The 21,679-nt window shown below is 36.0% G+C and overlaps 2 protein-coding genes and 2 pseudogenes across 2 annotated transcripts; all 4 read left to right on the forward strand.

Annotated features, from left to right (window-relative positions):
* Nucleotides 1-5,138: 5,138 nt before the first annotated feature.
* On the forward strand, nucleotides 5,139-6,098 carry LOC140342508 (olfactory receptor 5AR1-like). Its single transcript, XM_072428715.1, has one exon. It carries the CDS (start codon nucleotides 5,139-5,141, stop codon nucleotides 6,096-6,098), a length of 960 nt encoding a protein of 319 aa, XP_072284816.1.
* A 3,381-nt stretch (nucleotides 6,099-9,479) lies between these two features.
* Nucleotides 9,480-11,068, forward strand: LOC140342509 (olfactory receptor 5AU1-like; annotated as a pseudogene).
* Nucleotides 11,069-16,831: 5,763 nt separating this feature from the next.
* LOC140342510 (olfactory receptor 8U3-like) lies at nucleotides 16,832-17,765 on the forward strand (annotated as a pseudogene).
* A 3,098-nt stretch (nucleotides 17,766-20,863) lies between these two features.
* LOC140342511 (olfactory receptor 5V1-like) lies at nucleotides 20,864-21,676 on the forward strand (the record flags this gene model as incomplete). The annotated part of the gene is made up of 1 exon (XM_072428717.1): nucleotides 20,864-21,676. A coding segment is annotated over exon 1 (813 nt), but the record flags the coding sequence as incomplete, so codon positions are not given.
* Nucleotides 21,677-21,679: the final 3 nt, after the last annotated feature.

A 21,679-nucleotide genomic window follows, 5' to 3' on the forward strand; every position in this document is an offset into this window, starting at 1 on the left:
TTCTACTGTTTTTTTACATTACATTTTATAAATTTTCCTTACCTGGTAAATTTTTCCGTACCTGGTTTATATTCAGAATGTGTTATATTTTAGCATATATGGGATTCATGCTATTTTAACAAAAGTGAGTTTTTTCTTTAACTTCAACTACATTTCCACTGGGAAATGCCCTAAAGGTGTAAAATGTTGTTGAATATTACTAAAATAGCCTCACAATGAGTAAAATAAATTAGCAAAACAACACTACTATATTTAAAATAAATTAAAACATAAGAGAATTTAATGTTAAGACAAGTGGAGAAGATAGTTGCTAAATATTCCCAAAAGACCTGAGACTGACAATTGGGAAACTAACATAATTCCATTTTGTTGCCACGCTGCAACTGCTTCTTTAATTTTTAACCCTGACCAGTAAGCTTAAAATAGCTTGGTAAATAATAAAAAAGGTTTGGTATGTCATGGAAATAAAAAAAGTATTTTAAGTAGAGTAGTTGATGCTTGGAACACATTTCCAGCATACATTTTGGGGATGATTCACTAAAGGAATTTAGGCGGAAAGTAAATTATCATTTTTCAAGAGATGATGATGCAAAGAATACTCAATCACATTCAAGGAAATATAAATAAAAAATACAAATCTAAAATACTGTTTTCCAACCTATTTCAGCTGAATGCCATATCCTATTTACAATTTAGATACTCAACAACAAAAATAGACATTAAGGCATTTCTTACATAAAACATATATTTACAATTAAAAAGCAACAATTCACTTTATTATTGTATCACTTTACAATAATTTTTAAAAAGCATTTAAGATAAAGATGAGCGTTCAATTTAGATTTGATGTGTTTCGCAGACGCATGTTAGCTTCCTCAGGAACAATTGAGACATAAATGCTTTTGGAAAACACATACAAGCCATGATGGTTCCTACAACATTGGCTGTGGGGAACAAGCGCAAGATGGTTGCAAGAGAGGCAAACAACCTAGGGGGCTTTACAGAATTCAAGAAAAATTGCACAAAAATGTCTTGAATTTTTTAAAGAATGGTTGGATGTCAGCATAGCTTTATCACATTGGCTAAGCTAAATAAAATGCCCCTTGGAAGGTATGAGAAAAGCCCACATCCCTTTAGTAAATCAAGCCCATGAAGTCAATAAACATTTTGCAAGTTTTAACATCCTTGTAATAAATACAATTTTACTGTGTAACATCTTTATAAATGATATAGTGTTTGGGTTAAAAAGTACAATTTCTGTGTTTGCAGATCACACCAAACTATGTAATGGAATTAAGTCCATACAGGATGTCTATAATCTACAAGCAGACCTGGATGTACTGTTTGATTGGGCAGCCAAGTGGGCTCCCTCAGGAAGTAGTTTCAGCAACTACTATAGATTGCTTTAAGAAAAAGCCGGATGATTTCTAGAAGCACATAATATAACTGGGTATTTAAAGTAAAAATAACAGTGACTGTGGATCCAGGAAACATCCGAATTCCTCATGGAATCAAGAAGGAATTTTTTCCCCTGTTGGAGCAAATAGTACCAGCGTTTTTTTTCTTCCTCTGGACCAACTATGTCAATAAGGTTTTATACCTGTGATATGTTTACTTTCCTAGTGGGTGAACTTGATGGACTTTTTTCAACCTGACTTACTATGTAACTATGTAATAAATGAACATTAAAAACCCAACTTAATGGACCTCTTTTTTTCTGCAATCAATGCTCTATGTTCCTAAACAACTTTGCCTGCCAATCAAAGATCATTTGATTGGCCGGCTAAAACTTTGTCATTGTAAAGATTTCTAAACAAGTAGATTTTAATACTTTAATTAACATGCTTCCGGACAGCTAAATTAATTGGCCTCAGGCGTTAAAATTATTGCAATTTTCCATTGTGATCAAAGATTCTTTTTGACTTATTGATAATTACCTTTATTATTGACTTATTGCTCCTGATTTACTAAAGCTCTCCAAGGCTGGAGAAGATAGACTACCATAGACTATCATAGGTGAACTTGGGTTAACCAACAAACTTGGAATAGATTTCTATTATTTGGCAAATGCTTTCAATCCTAGACCAGACATATTCAACGTTTGCTGGATCACTCAGGTTCACATAAGATAGTCTATCTTCTCCAGTCTTGCAGAGCTTTAACAAACTGGACCCATTGTGCTTATTGTGAAGGTTGTGTTATGCAGCACTCCTTACTTTACATCCTTATTTTACATTATGTCATGTCTAGTGCTACCGCCACTCGGTCTGCACACCCTCCAATTATATCAGCCACTCCCCCTCCCCCTGGAAAACAGAAGTGCATGATCATGTGGCCTAATTTTTTTTGTGCTCCTGTGAAGACTGGTAACCTGAGGGTTCCTTGAGAGGCTATTAAGCAGGAGGACTTGAGGAAACAAACATTTACATAATGAATAATACAGGATCAGGGAGATCCTTGCACCTCAGATACCACTTCTTCTCCATCAGTGAAGATCATCTTAGAGGCTCTCACACTGGAGATTTAAAGCTATGAAACTCAATGTACAGAAGTCCCTAGGCACAGAAAGTGAACTGCTACTTCTCAAGAAGAATTTCACACAACTGTCTGTTTAGGCAAATAATATATCTAGATACTCCAAAAAACATAGCAAATCCTTACTTTTAAGTTTAAGACAACTAAGCTGTTGCAAGACATGGCTGCAAAGATTGTTTAAGAAAATACTCAATTATTTTGCAACATCAAGTACCCTATGATAACTTTTTAGCAACTTTTTTTTACCATCATTTTATTGTTTTCTATCAGACTCATACTGAGTCCTAACATATCAGATGATATCACTTTGATATTTTGTCCGAAAATTATTGAATGTTTAGGTTTCATAGTATTTTGTGGCACCAAAGCCCCTTTATTGACTTTGACTATACATGAGCTGTTCCCCTACTTTTCCCATAATGGGGGTTTCTTGCTGAAATATATAATAATGTTATATTATGAAGAATGTATCAGGAGTAGCTGGAACAAAAAATGTAGGTGGGAACCCACAAAGCTCCCAGTATGGCAATGTCAGGACTTTTGGAGACCAAAAGATCTCATGGTCAATACTTTGTTGTAAAAGGTCAGGGCCTGCCTCAGACCACCAGGTTCAACCTATGACTTAAGTTGGGAGAACTGAATCAAAAAGTAAAAGAAAAAACAAAATCAAATTGTGCATCAAAGGCTGTTTAAGTGAGTTTTTTCACATGTTAACATGAATTTTGCTATTCAAATGGACTGCCCAATGCACTATAAAAGACCAAAAAAAATTGTTGCCACAATCTACAATGCAGATGCACTGGGAAGGTTGAAGTGCCATGAAAGTCAGCACAGTGCATATATTAATACCCAAGTTGTTGATATATACATTTTCTTGAACTTGGCCATACCAATGCCCCAGGCCTCCCCTTTCTCTTTTCTCCCCCGCCTCTCCCTTTCCCTTTTTCTTTCTCTCCATGCTCACTCCCTCCCCTTTTCCCTTTCACCATTCTCTTCCTTCCTTTTTTTCTAACCATTTTTTGACTTTTCTTTGTCCACTAAAAATTTACGTAAAATGGTTTATTGAAAAAATGGAAAATCGAAATATTTTTAATATATGTGGATGGACAAGGTTCACTCTGTACTGCTCTGAGTATCTGAGTAAATTTAGTGATCTTGGTTGTTTTTAGAGCACAGGTGGTGAAGGGTTGGATAGAGGTGGTGCCATGCCACCTACCCCCTGCCTTTGTGAATTGTCCATCACTTCAGGGTCATCAGACCTTTAATATATCATGTACTCTTTTTTTCCATATGAACATCATATACTCAATTCAGGTGTGCAACTCCGGCCGGACCATACAATTTATGTTACTAAAAGGGGTCCATGCTCATATTTATTTTAGGGGGTTGACTCTCCTTGGGTATCACCAGAGGGACCCTGAGGTTGGGCAGGACTGCCACTGCTTCAGGACAAATTATTTAAGTGCTAATCTCTCTGAGGTCCTAAGTTTTCTATCAGCCCTATGCTCTGTCTGAAATTTTGATACTTGCTTTTCTTCTCTCGTTATTCTATTATTAGACTGTATACAGTATCTCTCTTGTTTTTGCCCCTATCTTACTGAAGAAAAGTTTTCCTACAGTAAAATTTACTAATGGTGTGAAATAATGATAATAACCCAAACTCAAAGAATAAAAAAGTTAGAGTTATAAAAATATTATAATAAAAATAGATGGTAATTATTCACAAAACACCAGAGAACATTCAGCCTGGGAAACTCAGCAAATAACATTTTAATACCAACTGGGAACCACAACCTGTTTGTTATATATGAGAGAGAACCTTCCTCTTTTTTTGTTCTTGTCATCTGCATCAAGCTCAAAAGACTTTCTGTATTATTGAGTGTTGGGGATATAAAGAAAATGTAATACAATTACCTAATAAGGCAAGATAAAAACAATATAGAATTTGCAACAACACCTTACATTGCAAAGATATCCATTTACTTGGAACAATTTAAAGCATACAATATATATATTTAATTTAGAGTAAAAGTACTTTTTTATTAAAATGAAACCATTAGAATAAATAAAACTCCGGTTATCATACAAAATAGACTTTGATTGGTTCTGAATGGTTGTATGCAGTTTAATGAACAGTTCTTTCCATTTGGGGAGCAGAGGTGGAATTATTTAGAGTAGATCAGACCCACAGTTATATTTTCTTTCATTTACATGGTAAAGTTTGTAATCCAGAGGTAATTATTTAAAAAAATATTTATGTTAGTCATTCCAGAATAATGGTATAGATTTTGGTAAATGGGTAAACCACATTATTTCTGCACTGAATACCTAGGTCTGTAAATCTGTTGTTCCCATTATGAGAGGTTCACTACCCCTGATGGATTGTTTATTCATTTTATAATATTGAGACTGTAACAGAAGGAGCTGGAAAACACAAATATTGGTGGAACAACCAAATTGTCCTAGCTGGGAATTATAGCAACAAAATGTCACACTTAGAGTAGCCTATTACTTTTTGGTAAGCTGACCTTTTAATAAAAAACAAAGATATATAATTTATCAACCTTTTTTCTTTTATTTCTATCAGACATGAACTAATAATTATGGAAGAAGTAAACAGAACATCTCCAGAAAAGTTCATCCTCCTTGGTCTTTCCAATGTCCGATCCCTCCAAGCTCTCTGCTTCTTCCTGTTCTTAGTGATGTACATCATTACATTTTCAGGAAACCTTTTACTCATCATTGTGGTGGGGATGAACCCAAAGCTACAGACCCCCATGTACTTTTTTTTGTGTAACCTTTCCATTATCGACATTAGTTTCTCATCAACCATCGTTCCCACAATTCTTATAAACACTCTTGCCAGGGACAAAAGTATCTCCTTCTTTGGATGTGCACTGCAAATGTTCTTTCATTTGGCTCTAGGAGCAACCGAGTGTATCCTACTAGCCGTCATGGCTTACGATAGGTTTGCTGCCATCTGTAAACCATTGCATTACAACACCATCATGAGCAAGAAGATGTGTATTGGTTTAGCAATTGGGTCATGGAGTATGTGCTTCCTGAACTCTGGACTGCATGTTTCCCTCACCTTCCAACTCCCTTTCTGCAAGTCCCACCACGTCAACCACTTCTTTTGTGAGATGCCGCCTCTCTTTCGACTGTCCTGCCGAGACACATTGCGTAATGAGGTCACCATGTACATCTCAGCAGGAATTATTGGTTTTTGTGCTTGTTGCTTGACTGTGATTTCATACATACACATCATCTCCACTATTCTGAAGATCAAGTCCTCCCAAGGAAGACACAAAGCTTTCTCCACATGTGCTTCTCACCTGACGGTGGTGGCTCTCTACTATGGGACTGTCATGTGTATGTATCTGAGACCTCGATCTACTTACACTCCAGAAATAGACAAATCTGTTTCCATTCTCTATACAGTAGTGACACCAACGTTGAATCCTATCATCTACAGTATACGGAACAAAGAAGTCAAAGACACCCTTAAAACCACAAAAGCAAGAAATAAAATTCTCACAAATAAAATGTTACCTTTAGGATAACAAATGTTGTAACGTTTTGTACTGAAAGCTAAAAAGATACAATGGGGGGGGGGGGGGGGGGGGTTGTACAACTGACCAGTATAAGAATATATGGTCACTTTTTTTTACCGTACAGCATTTGAAAATAGTCTGTCCCTCTGACATGACACTCAATGGTGAACAAGACAGCACCTGGGTGCCATACTCAGAGAGTTCTGGCCAAATGTACAGTTTCCTAAGCCAGTAATCAATTGGGGTTGAGAGTTAAGTAATTGGAACTGTGGGACATGCTAAATAAAATTAGACTATCTGTTCTATCCACACTTCTATATTGATAGTCAGTTACAGTTTTCCTTCACTTGTACCGACGATCTAGCATATGTAACGTTGAATTGAAGGCCACAAGTGCAGCTTTTGCAGTGTAGAATGTGCTGAAGTTAGCACAAAACTTTCTGGCCAAGACATCTTGTAAACTAGAGAAGCACTTTGTAAAGACCTGATTCAACAAAGTAGAGAACTGAGTAAAGTGAGTGAATGTGCCCACGTGCAGCATGATATTGGTTCTCTTGTCAGTGACCACATTGCCGATTTGGAGGTAGCAGGGGGAGCGCAATTTATACTTGCATATTTGCATGGCAGATTCACCTTATTCTGACTAGATGGAGGATGGCATGCCAGTGTTGAACATACATATTTCTTTTTGTGTAGTCAAACAGCTTAGCCATGTTGGTGTCAGTAAAGAATGGTGCTCTTTTGAAGAGGAGAAGGAGAGGAGAAGGAGAAGAAGAAGAAAAAGACGAGACAACTGTAGGGGGTCATTATTCCAACCATCTTACTGAGTAATAGCAGCTCCCCTGGCCATAGCTACTCCTTCAGGTATATGGCATCACCTGGTTGGGAGTGTACTTCTATTTCCTAGCCAAACATTCTCCAATGGAGGACTGACAACTACACAATGCGGAAGGAGAAGAAGAGGGAAGAAGACTTTGTGGGAGCAGCAAAAATGTCCCTTACTATACATCTGTAGCATGAAATTCCTGTCCTGATGAGGATAGACATTCACAGGAAATAACAGCAGCAGCAACACCAGAAGAATTATCAGTAAGAGCACCAATATTTGTTTTTTTTACTTTTGAGAACTGGATGAAGGATGAGAAGTGTGGTAAGATTTGCTGGGCAAAGTGTTTCTCCCAGTTCAGAGAATAATGCATCTTTATGTCTTCCTATCTCCACAGCTGTCCCCTCATCACTCTTATCTGGTTCCCTTGACTTGTCCAGAAGACCATCATCTTGTTGTCTGACCCTGACCCAGAATCTGCAAAATTGCTACCGGTACTACGTTCTGTTCTTCTGTTTTAGGAACCCTGTTTGTATGTCATATAGCACAAACACTACCAGTATCAACTCCATCACTAGCAGTAGAATAAAATGTAGCCTTGAAAAAATACTATATACCCCTTTAAAATCTATTTCCCTAAATGGTGGTAGTAGAAAATTTCCCATTTTCATTTTCTTTTCAACCAATTACTATTAGCAGAAAAGCCATCTTAACAAAAGGCTCCTTTTGTTTTTTCTATTCCCCAATTTCCAATATTAGCAGAAGATGCCATTTTGGCAAAAGCTGTATGCCCATTTTTCAATGTTTCTTTTTTTAACGCAGTTTCCCCCAGGCTAACGGGTATTACTGGGGTATCTGGTAACACTGAATCCCCATGTGATGCTGTACTGGGGTACTGGTAGAGGACTGGTAGAGATGCAGCACAGGTATGACCGGCCTATTGGTAACAGGAATAGGCTTGGCAGAATCTTTGCTTCACTGACAAACTGCATGATGTTTTGCGATTAAAGTTGGTGGCAATCAGGGAAGCTGTTTGGTTTTGGCACTAACAATTCAGATGAAACCCAGAAGTGTCTATAGCAATGCACCAGAAGGGATACCCGGTACTGCATACCCAGAGAGCTGAGTATTCAGAAAGTCACTAAGGTTGGTCCAAACCATCTACAAATGATAGAGATGATCAAAGTACAACAAATCTGCAGTAATGTATGCATTTATGTTTCATTATCAGTTGACAAGGATATTGCTAACTTATGTTTTTCATGAGAGCCCTAAAGGAAGTTAATCCTGTCCAAAGTGAAGGCCCAAGATTTTTTCAGAAGCTTCAATTTCTAAAATCTACTGTAGAAGCATGAAGGTAAGTCCACATCGCCTATGTTGCATGTATATTTATCTTACGTGCATGGCTTATAGATGGTTATACATTCCTCTGAATCACCAATTGAACAAAAGAGGGTAAAGAGAAGTCTGTCCCAAAAATTACAAAAAACCTTTGCAAGGAGCGTGATGCTGATGACATGATGTCAATTTTGAACCAGGTGAATGAACAGGTACAGGACCACATTGGGGGACAGAAAAATGAAGACAACAAAAGTTTTGTTATAAACACCCTTGGGGAAATACTGGTGTTGCCTACCAATCTCTTGGTGTTCATATATCTGATATTATCATTTGGTAATCTGGCACCTACTGCATCACCACCCCCTTCCTCTTCTATGGCTACTCTTCAATGTATACACCTAATACACCCCCACCAAATCTATCTGCACCTTCACATTCCTCAGGCTAATCATTCTGATATATAACACAATGCCAGGCCTCAACTTCCACCTACAGAAAATAGTGTTCCTCGGGGGCAGTCCTATGTCTGTACAAGAAATGTTTTAACAATGCTTCCTAACTCCGAACTACTGCAATTATTTTTTGGCTATAGGAACTTTCATAGACCTTTAAGCTTACAGTAAAACGTCCTGAGAAAATTTGTCTCGGGACATACCAAGTTTACCGTTCCTGGTGTCCTTCCTCCCAAAAAAAACAAGTTTTGTATGAAAGAATACTGTTACTATTTTTTTACACTCAACAATAATAAGATTGTTGCAGCACACAGTGTAACAAGAAGAATAGTGGATTTTCTGAGAACATCGGCTTTTTAGGGGCACAGTGGGCCTATTCGTCATGCTGTTTATTAGTACACTATGCCCGATACTGTAGCAAACCCTTACTGCCCCACTGGCTTTCTTAGTTCTGGTCACGTCCCAGCAGCAAGGTTCACAGAAAAAAACTGTCAATAATCTGCCACGGCAGTAAAGACTGGAAGGGAAACCTACAGCCTAGATCACATATCCCAGGAGACTACAGGCTGCTCCTTTGCGCATGGCTGAAATAGGTCATGCATCATAAGGGGCCTTCCTGGAATTTAATTTAAAAACTGCCGATCAAATGCATGTGCAATAGGATCAGCCCTTCTTTTTTGTAACATTTTCAGGAAAACAGAAACTCGTCCTGATCTCACTCAGGAGCAGTGCCAGATTGGGTGACGTGTGAATAACGTGGGGTGGCTGAACATGCTACGGTGAGCTCTAATCAGGAGGCTTATGGCCAGCTTTTTACCAGCCAACATTGCCTAACTGCAAACAAGACAAATGGCTGCTTCCTGCTCTAGAATATCTGGATCACAAGACTGGAGGAATATAATAATGAAATCCGTTGACCTGTAGCAACCACTTAAATCCATAAAAGAAATCTAATTCTCCAAATTTATATACCCTCTGTATTAGCATTAAAAGACGTTGGTGTATTCTGAAGAATATTGGGAATGTCATCGAAATTAAAATTTAATATAAAAAAAAAAACAATTCTATTTTTTCTAACAGAAAATATAATCTAAAATATTCCTTTCCCCCTGACCTGTGGACATATCAATACCACTTCACAGCAAGTTGAGATCAAAATCAACTTTTTACATTACTTAAGATACCAAATTTATGCCAGATACTATTTTTTGAAGAAAATTCATAATTTATGATAACGAAATAAACAAGGAGTTGCATTTACCTGAAAGATTAGGATTGAATGCACAGACACATTTTTCTTTTCTTAGTTTTTAGTAAGGAAGGAAAGGGTTTAGTAAAGAAGAAATGGTTACAGTGGATGCATAGACACCCTTTTGGTAAAGAATGAGAAAATACCAGAACAATAGAAAGGGTGAAGCTACCTAACAGGGGATTAACAAGCATAAGAAGTCCTTTGCTACTCAGTTGAAAAAAAAAAGTTTTGTCCATTAATGCATTGTAAGGGTTTGGGTTAAGATTTAGTTTAGGAGTATATGCAGGCTTTGTTTCTGAGAGGTTCGATGATTGATTGACTTTCATCAATTTATAATTTATATAATATATACCGTAGTAGGGAAAATGATGATATTAATGATATTAGTTTCTCATCAACCATTGTTCCCACGATTCTTAAAAACACTCTAGTCAAGGAGAAGAATATATCCTTGTTGGTATGCGCAACACAAATGTTTTTTCATTTGGCTTTTGGAGCAACCGAGTATATCCTACTAGCGGTCATGGCTTACGATAGGTTTGCTGCCATCTGTAGACCATTACACTACAATAATATTATGAACAAGAAGTTGTGTGCTGGTTTAGCAATTGGATCTTGGAGTATATGCTTCCTGAACTCTTGACTGCATGCTTCCCTTACTTTCCAACTTCCCTTCTGCAAGTCTAACCACATCAACCATTTCTTTTGTGAGATGCCCCCTCTATTTCGAATATCCTGCCGAGACACATTGCGTAATGAGATAACTATGTACATCTCAGCAGGAATCATCGGGTTGTGTACTTTGTTCTTGACTGTTATTTCATATGTCTACATCATCTCATCTATTCTGAAGATCCAGACCTCACAAGGAAGACACAAAGCTTTCTCCACATGTGCTTCTCACTTTACTGTGGTGGCAATCTACGATGGGACTGCCCTATGTATGTATCTGAGACCTCGATCTACTTACTCCGCAGAAGTGGACAAAACTGTTTCTATCCTATATACGGTAGTGACACCAATGTTGAACCCTATTATCTATAGTATAAGGAACAAGGAAGTCAAGAAAACTATTAAAAGAACAGAAGAAAAAAGTAAAATTCTTTAAAATAATGAATTATGTTATGTTTGATATACATATATACATTTATATACACAGTAGGCTAAAAAAAGGGAGATTGTACAACTGACCAATATAAAAAAAAGATGGCCACTTCTAACACTGCTTGGTATGTCTCTGCATAAACAATAACCAATGTAACATGCATCTCAAAGTTCTAATAAAAAAAATCCTCATTTGTGAAAAATGTTGTCATGGACTCCGCTGTCCACAATTCTGAACTCCACTGAGTGAAGAAAACTTCATGGAGATACACTAGCAGACACAGAGGTTCACTATGGGGCACTAAAGGAAACAGGTGACCTTTAGTAATTTAAATGGAAATGTGGTTTTATATCTTATTGCTGAATCCTTGTATCCATTTGACCTCAAAATCCCCAAAATGATTCGATTTAATTAAGTCCTGAATGGTACAAATTACTACAATAAAACATAGGTGGCCCACCAATACATGTTGAGTGGAAACATACCCAGTTTGCTGTCCCTGGTGTCTGTCCTCCCAAAAAAGTATGATGAAGTATTTTTCCACTCAAAAAATAAAATGAATATTGAACCACACTCTGAAAGACCAAATCTTCTGCAGGTCCTTATTTTCTGTTATCTATTCTCAATGAGCCATGAAGTCATCTGTCTATGGACCTTATCACCAAACCTCCTCCTTCCGAAGACTGAATGGGTATTTGGGTAGTGTTGGACTGCTTCCCCAAAGTAGCACACTTTGCTCTCCTCCTTTCCTTGCCCTTGGCAACAGTCCTTATTTCCATAATCGTGTGGGAGATCTTGAGGGGAAAATAGTTTTAGAACTCTTTCACTATACATACATTTCCCCTCATGGACCTAAGTGCCTCCTTTTAATGTCCAAAATGTGGTGCTCGGGATGCAGATTTTTTTCACTCCCATTACCCAAACATAAAATACTTTTATCGATCTGTTGTACGTTATTCTCTGACTTTCCTAGCGAACTAAATTTCTTTTACCCTGCAATGGGCCATCTCACACTCTGGATCTGCAGGGTTCCTGTATCACAAAGGGTAGTAGAAAACTCTTGGTCATTGTCTTGCTGGCTGCAAAAATAGCTATTTTACACAAATGAATATATCCTGACCCTCCCTCCTTACGAGTGTTTCAAGAAAAATGTTTCATATATGTTTGTATTTCTAATGGAATGAATAAAGAACCCAGCGCATATTTTTTTTGAGGTTTGGGATTCCTTAAGGCTAGGTACACACATGCAATAATTACCATTTGAAAACGAACGATCCACGATTATTCACAATTATTTTGATTGTCTTGTGCACAATTCTGTACATGATTTAACGATACGATCGTTCACATATAATCCACCAATAATGTACACACTAGGAACGTTGGTTTGATCGATCGTTCAAACGATGCAGGAAGTGACGTGTACAGGAGAAAGTGTATCACAGAACAATCAACAATCACTGAACGACCATACACACAATAGATAAAGAACGACCGTCGCACAATCAGATCTGCCGGGATGGTCGTTCATTTCCAGTGAGATTCCTCGTTCGCCGGCATCGTTGACTAGTCGTTGTGCACTTTTTTTGTTAACATTTATCGAATGCTCATACATTCAACACTTCTTCCTTCTTTACCCTCAATGCTCCAAGACAAAAGTTGGTCTCATTCTAATATGTCCCAATGTGTACACCAAAATGCTTTTTGTTATCCCTCTTTTGTATTGCTATATTCTTTTGAATGCAATTGCTCTGCTAATGCGTTTTTACGACAACAGTGTAATTTATTGTTGTCTTTTGATCTGTGCCCCTATGTTCCTCTAATATTAAATTTAAATACATATAAAAAAAAGTTATGGTTGGGACTTGAACTTAACTTTCTAACTGTAAATTTGCCAAAAGGTGCATAATGCTGATAATGATCAAAACAAAGTTACAATGGTTAACTTACATTATGAAAGCATAGCAGAATATAACGTTTATATTTATTAAAAACTTTGCAAAACTTAACAAGCAGCAGAGCCAGATGATAAGTGGTTACAGACAACCACAAAGGAAATTAGGCACATAACACTTTCTAAGCTGTGAGACCACAAGATGTTCGTTATATAAGGAAGCACCTTCATTCTTTCTTTGTTCCTCAGTGCCCACAGAATGCAGTTTGTCTTCCCAACCTTCTTTAGTAAAAGAAGTCGGTGTGTACTAACAAATTATTTTGAATTTCAAGAATATAGAAAATAAAAACAAGCAAAATAATAAAATTTTATCAGCAGACAATTGGTCTACTTGTTGTCTAAAATATTCTTCGACTTGCATCATGCATATTTTAAAACTACTACTTGCTAAGGTAGGGCAAAAAAATATTGATTTGCAATATCACTTACACTATCCAAACACAAAAATGCTAAATACACCGTTATAAGGAACATAAACTTGTTGGGTGTTTGTTAATCCAAAAAGTGTTTATTGTATCCTAAAGAAGCAATAGGTGTGAAACACGTACATGCATGCTTTCTTTGGACCTTTACAACAGAAATTTTATTATGGACTCTATTGTATGATAGGAGGGTCACATAAGTAGCAATTGCCATATATATGTTTTATTGTTAATAATTTATTAATTACCTTTGTCCTTTTAAGAAAGTTTAACCTTAAAATTGCCAATTAATGTTTGTAAAAGGCTTTCTTACATATCGCGTTTATCAAAACACTCAATTATCATTCTGCTATTGATAAGGCATATTTATAAAGTAGTGAATTTCATATTCAATAATAAAACACCTTAAACTGTAGTAATCGTAATTTAACCACCTGGGCGTTACACTGAGGTCTAGATTTCTGTACCAAAAGCGTTACACTGTTTTTCATGAAATTTTTTTTTTTAATTGTAGACCTGTAACTTACAGAAATATGTCTGGTTCTAGTAGATATCATGAATATAAAAAATGTTTGAAACACACAATCATGTAAAAAAAAAAAATTACTTTTAATAAAATTAAATAAAAGAAACAAAAAATCAGCTTAAACAAGAATACATAAATAAATAAAAAATACTGAAAATGCGATAATTCGGTATACTGTATAGTAATATATTTTTCCAAAACACCTCCCTAGTGTCCTACACATACCTATAGACAAAACCACATAAATATATTTTGTATTATTTTGTATTGGATTGGATACAGGACTTTGTCGTCCTCCAGGGAGATCGACACTGGAACACCACGCTGGAGAACGACGCTGGAACACGAACACAACGCTGGATGATCACAGCGAGACTAGGTAAGTGATCGATAAACCCGAACTTTTCTCACTGTATTTTCATACAGTGAGAAAAGTTTGGGTTTATTGATAATTGCAATTTTTTTTAACCCGAACCAAGGTCGGGTTTAACGGTCGGGTGGTTAAAACACAGCACCAGGTAGATTTACCTGCAGGAAATGTTTAGTAAATGTTGCATTCACTGCTTTAGAATATATACCCCCTTTTTATGCAACACAAAGAAATTACAGCTTGCTAACAATAAATAAACTGAAACACATATTTAATCTGTGAATTGAAACCAGTGTTTAGGCAATTAAATAAAACACATACATAAAATATTCAATATATTTATTAAATGGGCTACAAAAATTACAACTGGGAAGGAGTATACGTAGTTGACAGATGTAAACATAGGGGCCATTATATTGTATTGTAATAGTTTCCATAATTTTTATTATTTTCAAGGGAAGAAGAAAATTATAATACAAAGCGATAACAAGACATTTGAAAGATAACCACAAACAATTCAAACATATGGTATTTGGAAAATATACAGGAAAAAATAAGATACTAGGGAGGGGGTGAACAGGACCACAGCTTTTGAGCAGTGGAGAAACTGGAGATACATGGGAAGCTAATGTTGGACATAAGTATCTGGGAATCCAAAGTCCAAACTTGGCAGATGAGATGATCCAAAACTTTACTAGTCAGTCTATCATTATTATACTGTAGATGCAATCACCCCAACGTAATGTACAAATTGCATTATCCAAGCACTAGTAATAATTTTTGTTGGCAAGTAACACATATACAGACAAATTATATTGAGAAAGGGAGGCTTGGTGAAACATATGTAAAAAGTTTGTATTTTGCTTAAATGACATCACATTCCCCTTCTTATCTGATGCAAGAACAAAAAAGTTCAATGTATACAGCCTATTACAGAAAAGGGTTGCATTCATACATATAAAGCATATTTGAAGAACAGCTACAATTTTCAGGACTTTGTTAACCTAATCTAAACCTGAATTATAAAAAATGTAAATAAAGTGTAAATAAATATGTCAAAAAGAATAAATAAATCATAAAAAACCCGAATGAGACCACATTAATGAGAAATTAACCCACAAATGAGACCACAATAACCACCTGGGCGTTACACTGACAATAAAAGGCCACTTACTGAGCCTACTTACTTACTGAAGGACCAGAAACTTTACATTCTCAACTAATTTTAAAGAAGAGTAACATTCACGGACTTTATTGCAAAAAAAAAAAAAAGTGATCAGATTCTAGATTACAGAAGAGATAGACGATGTACCTTCTGCAATATAATAGAACTTACCTGTGTGCTTGCAATTTTTACCTATTTTTGATCTGTCATGGGTGATCATCCTCATCTTGTCTTTTTCCAAGTTTGGCTCCTCATCCATTTTGATTGGCCAGGCTGGAACGATGTAAATCCCATGCCTGCAGGAGTTATGTCATTTCTGATAGCCAGGGGGGATCGTGCACTGAGCTGCAAAATGTGTGAAAAAAGATTGCAGTCAGGTAGGCAAGTATGTTTTTTGCATACAGAACATCATCTATAATGAAAATCCTGCATGTTTGCAAATTTTCATTTTTTAATTGTAGCTCTAATTGTATTTACACTTGCATCTTTCTGGTATTTCTCTAAGCACCAGAATCAGAAACAAATGAGCCTGGAGCTCTCCTTCCACGAATACCTAAAAATCTAAGGAACCAAAATATTAAATATGGACCTTTGGAATTCTACAAAAATCATTAAATTGTTCCTATGAACATCATAAGCCCACAAAAAAATGATTTCAAACACATTGGGTCTGATTTAATAAAGCTTTCCAAGGCTGGATAGGATACGCTTTCATCAGTGAAACTGGGTGATCCAACAAACCTGGAATGGATCTGGTTCAGGATTCAAAGCATTTGCTAGCAAATAGCAAATGATTTTAAAGAAATTCATTCCAGTTTTGCTGACAAGTTACAGACATGCTATAAGCAACAACAAACAACATTGAAACTAGGTAAAAAATGTAATATATAGTAAAGTATTATATCTATACTGAGACCAAAAGACAAGCAGATATTGCCTGGTAGATGGTATAATAGGCAAGAAATAAATAAATGAGGTCTCAAACAAACTAATGTTTCATGCCATTTCTCAATAAAACTCCTTTCTTCGGAATTCTGGCTTAAAGATTGGTAACACCTAGAATAGTTAGTTTTTAGAACACTGAAGTGGGCTTTAAAGACTCTCAAATTACTCCTAATGGTCACATTGAACACTTTAATATTGTTATATCGTTATATGGTTCTTGCTTTGCCATTGCTCTTGGGATCTGGAAGTAAACATTTCCTGTTAAAAAAGTGTTGAATTAGCCTACCGGGCTTTAACTAAAATATCACAAAAATATTAAATTTAAAATATATATAAAATATATTAATATATATTAATAAAAATATTTTCTTCTGTCAGAAAGCAATGGAAGAAGTTAACCAAACATCCAGCCGAAGGTTCATCCTTAACATCCCGTATCTCCAGGCTATCTGCTTCATTCTGTTCCTTTTTATGTATATAATCACATTGTCAGGAAACCTTTTACTGATCATTGTGGTGAGAATGAACCCAAAGCTAGAGACCCCTATGTACTTTTTTCTAAGCAATCTCTCCGTTATCGACATTAGCTTCTCATCTACCATTGTCCCGAAAATTCTTGTAAACACTGTGGTCAAGGACAGAAGTATTTCCTTGCTGGCATGTGCATTGCAAATGTTTTTTAGTTTGGCTTTAGGATCAACGGAGTGTTTTATTTTAGCCGTCATGGCATACGACAGGTTTGCTGCCATCTGTAGACCATTGCACTACAACACCATCATGAACAAGATGTTGTGTGTTAGTTTAGCTGTAGGGTCATGGAGTCTTTCCTTTATAAACTCTGCAATCCATGTTTTCCTCACCTTCCAACTTCCCTACTGCAAATCTCACCATGTCAACCACTTCTTCTGTGAGATACCACCTTTCCTTCGAATGTCCTGCCAAGACACTTTACGTAATGAAATAGCCATGTACATCTCAGCAGGGATCATTGCTATGTGTTCTTTCTGCTTGACCCTGATCTCATATATTCACATTGTCTCCACCATCTCCACCATTGAAGATCAGTTCCTCACAAGGAAGATACAAAGTTTTTTCCGTCTGTGCTTCCCACCTAATTGTGGTGGCTCTCTATTACGGGGCCATCATGTCTATGTATCTGAAACCTCGATCTACTTACTCTCCTGAAACAAACAAAACCGTGTCTATTCTCTATACAACAGTGACCCCAATGCTGAACCCCATCATCTATAGTATGAGGAACAAGGATGTTAAAGATACAGTTAAAAGAAAACAAATACAAAAAACACATATATTTTAATGCTTAATATAATTGTGCAAGAGTCCTCAATAGTACACATGGGAGGGTGTGTAGTTAACGGTTGTAAACATAGGTTGCCGCTCATGATATTGCATTGCTACTCTGTGAACATTTATCAAAGTAAAACATATCTGTATTGTACCTGAATTACATGCTATTGGTATTTTCCATTTATTTTCTGATGAAAAAAAACAAATGTTCAACATAAGTGACCTATTATGGCACAGGGTTTGACCAGGTTTCAATTGGAAATTACAAAAATTTATCAAGCAGGTTTGATTAAAAACCGGGGGGCAGTTGAAAGTATGTAAAGAATACCATGCAAGTTATAAATATATTTGGGCATCTACACGTTTCAGGTCCTCTTTGACCTGATCTAGATTTCCTATGATTGATAAATAGTGTAAAATACTATAATATTAAAAATCCTAGATCTGCCTATTTACTAATTTGTGGCCTGAATGATTCTTCATTAAACAGAAAAGTAAGCACGGTCAATATTTTTATCCAAACTCCTTGACTTCATGCTACACAAATAGTCTATACAAACTGAATAATTCCTGGTTGGGTCAGGATGGGACAGAGAGGCCGGAGGTGTCCTGTGTTACTTCTCTCAGATGTAGGCCACTCTTTTGGATCACAGACCTGGTCCTAATAGGCATGGATGATGTAATCCTGTGCAATTATTGAGGATGCCAACTCTGCAATAAACTCACTGCAAGTCATGGAGCATTCCTAACCTCTTGCAGCAAAACTGAACTGACAACCAGGCAAAAAAAAAATACCAGCCATTTTATATGTTTTTTTAATTGGATTACACATAAAAGTTTTTGACTTACCATAGGTTATTATTTTACTTTTATTTTTATGCTTTTATTTTAAATACTTATTTTTTAGGTATGGTAGTGATAAATCAATACAGTCACAATAACATTATATGATACCAATGTTAATGTATTTATACTACTTTTTAAAAAGAATGGTAGGACCAGGGTGGAGGTGCAAGAAACAAGACTAAATACAAAAGATAAGGAGGAGGCGGAGAGGGCGAAGGAAGGAGGGAAAGAAAAAGAAAAAAGCAAAGGGGTAGATACTGTAGAAGAGAAAAGAACAAACAATAAACAAAAAACTAATTAAATAACAGCAATAACAACAACAGCGTACCAATCTACAAGGTGGTTAGAAAACAAAATTTTATGCAACTGTGCAAGCTTATCATATTATAGTCATATGACTAACTGTCTCCTAAAGGGGCTCACAATCTACCATAGTCATATGTCATTAACAAAGTCTAAGGTGAGACAGTTAACTTACCTACATGTCTTTAGAATGTGGAACAATTGAAGAAAACCCAAACCCAGTGAGGACATACAAACTCATTGCAGATAGTGTCATGGCTGACATTCATACATGGGACCTGGTGATGCAAAGGCAAGAGTGCTAACCATTGAGCCAACCGTGTTGACCAATAACCAACTTTCCCTACTAATAAAATACTAACACTAGTACATTCCCTACTAATACATATTTTTTAATGTTGGCCTATTTATTGTCAAATGAGAAGTGTCTACTATACTACCGGTATAAAATATAAAATATACTATAAAATATAGTTTAGATTTTGCTCCTATTTACAGTTGAGCAACATTAACAAAAGTTTCTCAAGCAAGTCTTCAATAACAATACTTGACCTTACAAATATTATTTTGGTTAAATGAGCATAAATTCCCATAAGCAGGCTTGAAAATATTCCTGGAGGAGTGGATGTCACAGATAAGACCTTAATGATGCCCATGGGGGCATTTTACGGATTTCAAAAATTTGACCTAATTTTGTTACTGAAAACTTTTATACCTATATGTGTAAAGTTTTAATGATAAAGCATTGCTGTGGTGAAAATAAGCTTAAACATAAATAAAGAAATAAAGTTAAATACTTTCCTAACTAAGATGTAAAGACATATACTGAGTATTCACAAAAGAGTCAAGATCATTCAATTGGGAATTAGTTCATATTTTGTTGCCAAGCTAAGGGACCAGAATTTTTTATATGAAGAGAGCTCACTTCTTGTTTGCTAATATAATGAAGGAATATTATTCTCCCAATCTTTACCTCTCCCGTTAGTTTTAATTGACGGTAAACACTGAGAAATGTTGGGTCATTAGTATATACATGGAAAAAAAGGCAAAATAATCAAACTCAATCAAGTGATTTTTTAAATTTAAAAAAGGAAAAATTTGAAAATATCACACTTTTTCCCTGGTGTTTCATGTGTTACCTTCATGGCTTTAAGGTGGGCAGGATATGGCTTTGTTTTGGCGGCATTTTAATATACAATTTAGGGTTACAAAAAAAATTGACATTTTTCAAATAACTAGTATTCCTTTTTTGCTAGTTGTACACTTTTTTGATCACAAAGCATTTGTTTTTGTGTAGAGCCACTACAACATTATAAGTAATTGGCATGAACATAAAACTTTACTAAAACAATGAAGCAATAAATGGAAACAATCTGTGATTTGCTGACTTTTATTCAATACTTTGGCATAAAACTTTTTGGTATTTTTAAGTTCTTTTTTTGTTGTGTTGGTTAGCCATCTATGGTCATTTTAAAAGACTTCTTACAATCTTTCTTTGGATAAATTTATGGCATGGAGGACATAAATGGAGTTGATGGAACCAGAAAATGTAAACAGGAACAGAAATTATGACACCTTTGGAGTATCCAATTCAAATAGGAAACTAGATGCCCAAACTCCACTTTAAATGCCAATTTTGACTGTACTGGCCATTTGAAAAAACAAATTGAAGAATAAAACTACATTGTATTTGAATACTTAAACACTTTTCTTCAGTCATAAATATTATGAACGGTCCCTATTATACAAATATAATGTTTTCTTCTTTGATTATCTAACATTCCATATTTTTAACCAGTCTGTGTCCTTGCATTCTGTGTACATAATCTAATTTGGGAAAATGTGAACCATATAGGAGGCAGGACCACTCACCCATCAGGCTACAGTATTACCTTTGGGTGGACAGAATTTAAAGAAAAAAACTATACAAATACATGTTTTGTGAATTAATTGAAACATATGGAAGAGGTCAACCAATCATCTCCAAAAAGGTTCATCCTGCTTGGGTTATCCAACGTTCCATATCTCCAACCAATCTGTTTCTTTGTGTTCTTGGACATCTACATAATCACAATGTCAGGAAACCTTCTACTGATCATTGTGGTGAAGGTCAACCCAAAGCTACAGACTCCGATGTACTTTTTCTTAGTGAACCTCTCTATTATTGACATTTGTTTCTCATCTACGACAGTACCAAGAATTCTAATAAACACTCTGGTCATGGACAGAAGTATCTCTTTGTTGGGATGTGCAGTACAAATGTTTTTTCATTTAGCTTTAGGAGCAACAGAGTGTCTTATACTAGCCATCATGGCTTATGACAGGTTTGCTGCCATCTGTAGACCATTGAACTACCACACCATCATGAACAAAATGTTGTGTGCTAGTTTAACAGTTAGTGCATGGAGTATTTGCTTTATTAATTCTGCCATCCATGTTTTCTTTATCTTCCGGCTGCCATACTGCAAGTCCAACCATGTCAACCACTTCTTCTGTGAGGTACCAGCCTTTCTTCGCATGTCTTGTGGCGATACTTTCCTTAATGAGATTGGTATGTACATTTCAGCTGGAATTGTTGCTATGTGTTCTTTCTTCTTGACAGTAATCTCATATATCTATATTATCTCCACCATCTTAAGGATCCGTTCTTCGCAAGGAAGGCAAAAGGCTTTCTCCACATGCGGTTCTCATCTAACTGTGGTGGTTCTCTACTATGGAACTATCATGTCTATGTATCTAAAACCCCACTCTACATACTCTCCAGAAACAGACAAA

The sequence above is a fragment of the Pyxicephalus adspersus genome, chromosome 12 (genome assembly GCF_032062135.1).
Source record: "Pyxicephalus adspersus chromosome 12, UCB_Pads_2.0, whole genome shotgun sequence".
In the NCBI taxonomy this organism is placed as follows: Eukaryota; Metazoa; Chordata; class Amphibia; order Anura; family Pyxicephalidae; genus Pyxicephalus; species Pyxicephalus adspersus.

Excerpts from the sequence above, each read along its gene's own strand:
- LOC140342508 (XM_072428715.1), top strand. The coding sequence starts at position 5,139 with ATGGAAGAAGTAAACAGAACATCTCCAGAAAAGTTCATCCTCCTTGGT.